The sequence below is a fragment of the Centruroides sculpturatus genome, unplaced genomic scaffold (assembly GCF_000671375.1).
Source record: "Centruroides sculpturatus isolate CEXI.00-Female unplaced genomic scaffold, Cexi_2.0 scaffold90, whole genome shotgun sequence".
Lineage (NCBI taxonomy): Eukaryota > Metazoa > Arthropoda > Arachnida > Scorpiones > Buthidae > Centruroides > Centruroides sculpturatus.
This window is the reverse complement of record NW_019384353.1, coordinates 368169-377075: the sequence shown is the minus strand read 5'-3', so window position 1 is coordinate 377075 and position 8907 is coordinate 368169. Positions and strand designations below refer to the sequence as shown.

The window sequence follows — 8907 nt, the reverse complement described above, 5'->3', positions numbered from 1 at the left end:
GTTTTTTTTTTTTTTTGCTGGATATTTGTTTTATATGTAGTGGTTATTTCTACAACAATTTTATTATGTACTACAGTTCTCTACTTGTTTGGAGATGAAATTTGAAAAAATTCCACTAATGCCTGTACTTTGAGCTTTCAAGTCCATACCAGTATGGTTTCAGTGAAAACAAACTATGCATGTGTATACATCCAAATGCTGTTCTAGTATTAAAACTAAAACTGAGGAACTTGACTATGACAACATTAATCTATATTCAGGGTATTGAAACAAGGGTACCAATGGTTTTGGAACCAGCAAGAATGCACTGGCAAGCTCAGAAATACTAACTTGTAAGTGTAAGTGGAATGTATTGAAACTTCATCTCCCAAACAAGAAGATACATTTTACAATACAGTTAAATGCATTAAATTTTACACAATGTAAAGATGTGGATATGTTCCATTAGAACATGGAAACTATTTTGTGTTCTATTTAGAATCTTCTCTCTGAAGATGTTGAATATACTTTGTCAAAAATACTAGTATTTAGTTTTAAATAAATAATATTTTCCAAGTTTAACACTGAAAGACACACTCATTTGTTTGTACTAGTGTATAATTTGGTGTTAAGTGCATATAAAAAATTTACACTTTTTTAAATTTCACTTATCAATTATGTAATTAATAGAGTAGAATTTCATTAATGCATTTATGGTACTAGAGCAGTGTTAGATTACAAGATATTTTTGTATTTTTGCAAAATTTGATAATTAATATGCAGTTGCAGATATTGCTGTATACAGTGGTGCATTGACTTATGAGTTTAATTCATTCCGTGACAGAACTCATAATTCAAATTACTCGTATGTCAAATCAATTTTTCCCATTGAAATGCTATTAATCTGTTCCTGACCCCTAAACACTGCAATTTTTTGTTAATGTTTTAAAATAAGAAAAATATACTTATAAATAATGAATATTGTATAAAAACACAATAGAATGTACTGCAATAAACTGGTTTTGTGGATGTTGCTGTGTACATAAAGAAAAAAAAAGATGGAAAATAAGAGATGAGAGCCACACACATAGGAGTGAACTTATGCCTACATCACTCAATTACATGATTTTCTATAATCTAGCATGTCAGACATTGGAAGAGTAACAAAAATGATAAAATTATGGCAGTTTCCATCTTCTTTTAATTAATCTATGGTTTGCTTTGCCAACTAGTGGTGGAGCATCTGAAGATGGCTCATAACCCAAATTTTAGCTCTCAACCCAGAGCAAAAAATCGGCCGAGAGACGGTTCTTATCTCGAAAAAGTCATAAGTTGGGACACTGTTAAGTCAAGGTACCACTGTACTTTGTATCAGCACATGCTACTGTATTCTTCAGATTTTCTTACATGTGCTGTTTATTGGTCTAAAAATGATACAGTACATGATTATACTGTGTTAAGGTTGATTGAAAAACCTGCATAAAATAATTGATATTGGTGGCTAGTAATGCTGCAACTTTGGTTTGGAGAGAAGTTGTATTTCTTAGAAGACCAGATCAACCTTTGATTCTGCTTACTGACTGTTGACTAAATGATGGCTGAAAAACAACTTCCAAGTAACTCATGTTGCTATAGTGGAAACCTCCTTTTATAGACACTACCAAACAGATACTGAGAATCAAACTCTTGTTGAAACCTGCAAACATCAGATGATTCTTTCAAGTCCAGTCCTGAAAGATGTTTGCACCAACTTATTTGGCAGTTGTGGCGTAAACATATATTAGGCATAGGAAAGCCCTGCAAAAGCTTTCAACTCAACGTAAATAAGATGCTATAACAAAATGAGTAGTTTTCTTAATTGTATTGCTCTAGATCCCATATTTGACCATATACCTATAAAATTAATAATAGACTTTAATGCACTTTAATAATTTCATACACAATAGCTAAGCAAATACTTTTAACATCAACCATGAAATTCAAACATGGAATTAATCTTCCAATATAGGCTGTACACCTTCCCTTCACTTCAATTTCTGCCTAGGACTGTTTTTAATCCACCATATGTACAAACAAATTTCGATTCATGGAAAACTAGCATGTAGAATTATCATCAGATCATTTGCTACTTTTCCTAGTGCTAGATTACTGGACATTTTGGATTATCAGGTGCCAAATTAACGATCCTTTATCATCTGTAAAAGTTCGTCCGATGGAGAATTATTTTTAATAAAATAAAAGACAAAACTGTCCAAAAAGGATCACCATTTATTACTTGTGTTCCAAGACTAAAACATTTTCGGCGACTGACCTTCCTTTTTAGGCTACTTTTTTGATCCTTTATCATATAATTATTTATTTATATAGTAATAAAAATTGATCACAAATTAATTTTAACAATGCCATGTTACAATTTTTAATCACCTTTTACAGACAGTTCTCTACTTTTGTAATTAATTGGTTCCTGAAATGTGTATGAAAGTAGAGCAATGTAAAAAAAACACCAAAAATGGTTTACAAAATATTTATTTTTTTATTGATTAGTATGTGGTGTTTTCTTTATAAATTTATCAAAAGATTATTAAGAAAGAGAGTAGTACAATTCAATTAGGAGTTCTATAACAAGCTGTCTTTTTCTATTGCCCTTCATACATGAGATGTACTCTCTCCATTGGGATCACATTCTTCTATGATGGTAAAAAATTTGTCAAGATGCACGAAGGCTTCATTCATTTTATTGATTTTCAAAGTCTTAACAATGAGTTCGTTATCAGGTTCTTCTTCATTTTGTATTTCATTCATCTCTTGTAGTCTAATCAAGTCTTCATTTAACAGGTTCTGAGTGAGATTGCATTAACTCATCAATATCTTCATTGTTGACAGCTAAATTCATTTTTAAAGTGTTTGTAATTCTTTCCAGTATTGAGAAGGTAATTTTAATAAGTTTAATTCATTTATTATATCGACTATTTCAGTGATTGAACCTGTGACACTGAAAATGGATGTGATTACTCTCCAACATTACACTGATGGACGTGTAATGTTGGAGAGGTGGGGAGGGATTAGTGACTAATAGTTCATGAGAAGGGGAGAGTCATTACACGAAAGTATGCATGTTTTCCCATATGTGAGGCCCTGGTCTGGGATGAAAAGCATTCTTTTAATCAAAAATCCAAACAAAAACAAATCTTGATCTTTGAAATTAATTAAAATTAAAGGGAACTAAATTATAAAGGAAAAGGAAAAAAAATAAAATTAGTTTAATATTAAAACCACACAAAAAAGGGGATAAAAATTAGTAAATTAAAGTTTTTTTAGACAAGACGAACAAAAAAAGGAAATGGCAGTTAAGGTACAAGGTTCATTCAACACTGAACAAAAGACAGTGTCGACTGTATTTGTAAACAGTCGTCTTTCTCGGGAACCAATTTGATCCAATTTCACCTGGTAACAGAAAAAGACCAAGCTGGGACAGAGAAAGGGGATTAATAACCAATAAAGTAATAATTTGTGAGACAAAAAGATATTTAAGCCCAGGCCACAAGGACACTCAATTCTTTGCCGTGGTGTCCCACGAGGCTATGTCCCTTGCTGGGGTGCTTCCCGCAAAGTTCCATCTTCATCCTTTGCCGACATATCCTCCAAAAGTTATAGACCTTCATTGAGAGAAACTTTGGACATTCTGATCTGCATTCACCAGACATAGTTTCCTGTTTGAGAACTGGACTTGAATTGCAACATCTGGTCAGCGATAGGAAACCACCCTCATCACTGGACTTTCCTCTTCTTCTTTGAAGACTACACACCAAAGTATACAAGGACTTCAATCCTTTGTGACTATAGAACTATTTGTAAGTTAATTGTCTAATGAATGGGTTATGTTGTTCATAAATGAGGCATCAATCTCTGACTCAACCGCTCCCACATGTTGTTGACTGTTACTGCTCGGCAGTCCAGAGGCAATGGAGATGATAACAAAATCACTTATAATCATTATTTTTCATTTTGAAATCTCCCCTCTCAGCCCCCTTACACATATATATTGATAAAAATTGAAAGTACAAAATAGCGAATTGTACAAAAATAGAGGATCGCCTGTAATTTAAAATTATATGACTTCTGGTCCAGACTGGAAGTTCGTATATAGTAAATCGGGGTGTCCAGCCTTTAAGCTTTCCATATCTGGTCTAATTTTAGTGGTGTCTTGCCTGTACATAATACTTCTGATAACAATTGAGTCATACCAGTCAATGACCATATCTGATCTTGATTTTCATCTACTTAACTCTGTTCTTAAGACTAATGAAGGATAGACAAATAGATGGACAATAATAATTTTGGGCTGCAATTTTCAAATTACAGCCCAAAAATAGTGCTTAAATTTTATTTGTATTTTATTTTTTATGGTAGACGTTGTTTTAAAAATGCTGTTGAATATTATTACAATATTATTTAATTTAAATTATAAATTTTCAGTATATAGAAATATTTTTATATTAATTACTATCATTTTAGCTTTATTTCCTAAATTCAATTTAATGAATATTTTAATGCATTCTTTAGAGATCCAGATATTAAAAGGACAATTTGTAAGAAATGTTACATCATATTATACCCAGGAATAACCTCTACTTTTAGATTAAAAAGTAAGTTCACTTCATTGAAAGTTGATATATTTTTTAAATACATGTGTCCAAAACTTTAGATGTCATTTGTACACAAATTTGTACAAATGCAGCAAGAACTGTATTACTTGACATCTAACACAGAGTAATATACAATAACTTATAGGACTTTGCAAATTAAAGCAATAAAAGCAAATTATTGGTGAAAAGATACATACATCAGTTGTACGTAGGTAGAGAATATATGGAAAGTGCTTATCAGTGGATGTACCATGAAGAGAGACCTGTTGGTGTGGAAGCAGGCTCTGTTTGAACATCTATATAAATTGTTACTGACTGGCTTGGTGACTTTTTTCTTATGCTCAGCCTTAAGTTTTTGACACAAACGGCACTTTCAGTATCACTCTAGAAAATTATTAAAATGATTAATCATAGAAACATCGCAAAAGTAAGAATTAATGACTTTCTTCTTTATGTTGATAGTGTAGAGAACTAATGTCCAATTATTATATAAGTGGTGAAATATATTTAATATATTGAAAAATTAATGTGCCTTTTGAAAATAATTCATATGATAATTCAGCTATTATTGTTTGCTTAGCTAAAACATTTTCTATTGTTTCATTTTGTTAGCTAAATAATTGGATCATAATTACCAAAGATAGAACTTTTAAGGAACATAGTCCTCAGTTAATCTGGTAGGTATGATAAGCAAACTGTCCACACAAGCAAACAGTATTTAGTAATGATCTTCTCTGGAACTATTCATAGTATGAAAATTGTTCATTATGAACTGTATTAAAGCAAAAATATGTTAACTGAAACTGCATTAGCGAATATAAAATATGTATATAACATATGCCTGTATTAATTATATGGATACAGTGAATGTGAATTTTTGGCTGAATATCGAATAATAATTTGGATGTTATTAGTACTGAATACCAAATATAAATTCTGTTTCAGGCAGTTTCATATAAATTAGCTGATATTCAGCTAATTTCAGGCAGTTTCATATAAATTAGCTGATATTCAGCTAATTTATATGAAACTGCCTGAAACAGAATACTTATAGTCTAAGCCTTATACCCCGTTCGCACCAAGCATTTCGATCTAGAATGTGACTAAGGTCGGAGACTGTTCTGTGGTGCAAACACTCTTGACCGTTTCAATCTTGACTGAAACGAGGTTCAATCACGATCGACTGGAGAGAGTTCTCGAAACTAGATCCAGTTATAAGAGAGATCCCACAATCCCACGCGCACAAGAAAATACAAGATGGCTGCGGAACATGTGTCAAGCTATCGACAGAGAAATAAAAAAGACACCTGGAGAGACGATGACATCTATCTATTATTATATGTATGGCAAGAAAAAGTATTTATTTCTAACCAAAACTTCCATTTTGTTTGTTGGTGTTTGTGACTTACCGTGTAGTTACGTCAGTTTTATGATCGCGTGTAATAGCCAGGTTCTTCTCGAGCGGACTGCCTGTGCTAACAGCACGACATTCGACTAGCGACAGTCACAATCCAGATTGTAGGTAAATCGAGATCGAAGTGAGTCGTGGATTGTGTGCGAACGTAGTATTAGAATAAGGTGGAGGGCAGTGTCTTCTATTCAATAAATAAAGATTATGTAATAATTTTTTAAAATAAAATTGTATTATGTAATGAAAATTACATAATACAGTTTTAAAGTAAAAAAACTAAATATTGCCATTGAGGTCAATTTGGTTTTTGGCAGCCTTGTTAAGTACTGTATTTAGTGAATATATGGTATGTTCGGTGAAACTGGAAGTACAGTGAAACCTCTATATTCATCATTAATCTGTTCCTAAGGATCTAATAAATATGGAAAATGACGAATATAGAAACATTTCTTCTCATAATAAATAATTTATATTGAATTAATCCGTTCTCATCCTAAAAGATACAAGAATAAAAATTTTGCTGTTTGTAAAACTTTATCTCTATTGTACTAAATAAATACAGTATAGTGGTAGAAGCAGAAGAAGAGTAAGGTTATTATTGTTTAGAAGACATACCATCAATTAAAACATTAGGTAATTCCAATTATGATCTCGGCATATTAAATTCTTTGGCTAAGTTGGAAACACTAGAGAGGTTTGGGCCAAAGTTTTCATCTCTAAAACATGAACATTGAATGTTGAATATCAACATCTTGTAAGCCTAGAAGTTTGATAATGGCATTTGGAATGTCGAGCATTATTCCAATGATGTTCCAAACGCCATTATCAAATTTCTAGGCTTTCAAGATGGCAGTGCTCAACGTTCACGTTTTAGAGATAAAAACTTCGGCTGCAACCTCTCTACTTGGTTCATTTTCAGACTTAGCAAAAATCTTTTTTTATCTGTATTGTTCTAACAGCTTTCCTTTACTGCTGTTTTTCTTCATTGCACTTTGTTGGAGCCACTAGAACTTCAGTTTTTGAAAATAGAGTGAAAAATCAAGAACACACAACAACTGCACAAAGCAGACTGATTAACTACAACTAGCTGACAGTGTTGCTAACTCAAAATTTAAATTTATAGCTAGACATTTTAATAAAAATATTCAAATCATATTGTTTCCATTAAAATTGTTTGATTTTTTTTCTTTTATATATAAAAATAGCTAGCCATTATAATTTAGATAATTTGCATAGTTTTGTTCATAAATCCACGAAATCTAGCAAAAACTTAGCTAACTTGGCAACACTAAAGCTAACACGGCTAACTGATGAACATGTGATTGCAGTGCTACTGCTGAATGATGACGAATACAGAAAATACTGATGAATATGGGAGGAAAGAAGTGATCAAAATGTGACAAATATCGAATATAAAGATTCCTCTGTACTGTATATTCATATAGAGGAAAAAAAATTTGGTTTAGTTTTTGATGATGATTTATATTTTTTGGTTTATTTTCAATGACTTTAAATTATATGATTCATTAATTACTAAANGAAAATATTCAGGATCGCCCATGCAGGTCAATGAGGTCAACATGAATATTTTTGGGAACAATGTAGGACAGGTTAAAAAAATTATTGCTAACAGTTTTCCTTTTTTTGCTCTTTTTCTGCAATGCATTTTGTTGGAGCCATTGGAACTTGATTTTTGAAAATAATCAACACGAGAAACCAAGAACACACACGACCGCACAAAGCAGACTGATTAACTACAGCTAGCTGACATAGTTGCCAACTCAAAATTCAAATTTTTAGCTAGACTTTTCATTAAAAATATTCAAATCATATTGTTTCCATTAAAATAGTTTGATTTTTTTATATCTAAATATCATTATAAAAAGAGCTAGGCCATTATAATTTAGGTAATTTGCATAGCTAGATTGTTCATAAAGTCACTAAATCTAGCAAAAAATTAGCTAAATTGGCAACACAAGCTAACGGGGCTAGCTGATTGGTACAGGCATACGATTGTAGTGCCACTGTCAGTGTTGGGAATGACAACAAATATGGGAGGAAGTCATCAAAATGCAACAAATATTAATATATATATATATAGATTCCACTGTATTTGGCAACCAAAAAGCCTATGAATGCAGAAGCATTACTGTTCATTACAACATATTTATCATTCTTGAATTGTGATTATTAATTAATACATAATCTTGAGAAATCATTGCTTAAGTTATTTATCGCTTTCAAAAACAAATATCTGAGTTTTCAATATTATTATCATTTTAGTTGAGAGAGAGAGAGAGAAAAAAGAAAAAATGAGATTATTTGGCTGAATATCGAATACATATATTTAGTATTTGGCCAAATACCAAATAATACAAAATATTCGGTCCAACACTAATTAATTACTACTTGATTTACTATTTTGTTTTATCTTTTATTGATAAAATGGTTTTATTTTTCAGGTAAAAGGTCAAAACACAGCATTATCAAATGCTTAACTTGTGGAACCATAAAAAGATTTCTAAATAAAGCAGATTATGAACTTTGGTACAACAGACCAGAAGCACAAGTATCTGTTGAATATTTGGGAAACCATATTGAGAAATAAAATGTATTAATTTAATTTGTAGTTGTATCAGAAGATTGAAAAATAAAAACCTTTATAATGGAATTGTTAGCTTCATTCTAGTAATCTGCAAGTAGCAAACTTTTTATATATAAACCAGTTTATATACAGAAAACCCAACTTTTTGACCACTTATGAAATTTTCCTGCAAAACACATTAAAACTTAAGTAAAATAAAAATCTCCAATCTTGGTCACTTGAGTGAGATGGCCACCAATATAGTGTCTTAAAATGACATTTATTGC

General features: G+C 31.3%; 1 protein-coding gene across 1 annotated transcript in view; it reads left to right on the top strand.

The window, feature by feature from the left end:
- The window catches only part of LOC111638829 (ribonuclease P protein subunit p21-like), a 15201-nt gene extending 6494 nt beyond the window's left edge, over positions 1 to 8707 (top strand). The window contains exons 3-4 of the mRNA XM_023384585.1: positions 4543 to 4625; positions 8499 to 8707. Of these exons, the coding sequence (XP_023240353.1) occupies positions 4543 to 4625; positions 8499 to 8644 (229 nt within the window). The 3' untranslated portion in view covers positions 8645 to 8707. The remainder of the gene's footprint in view (positions 1 to 4542; positions 4626 to 8498) is intronic.
- The last annotated feature ends 200 nt before the right edge of the window (positions 8708 to 8907 follow it).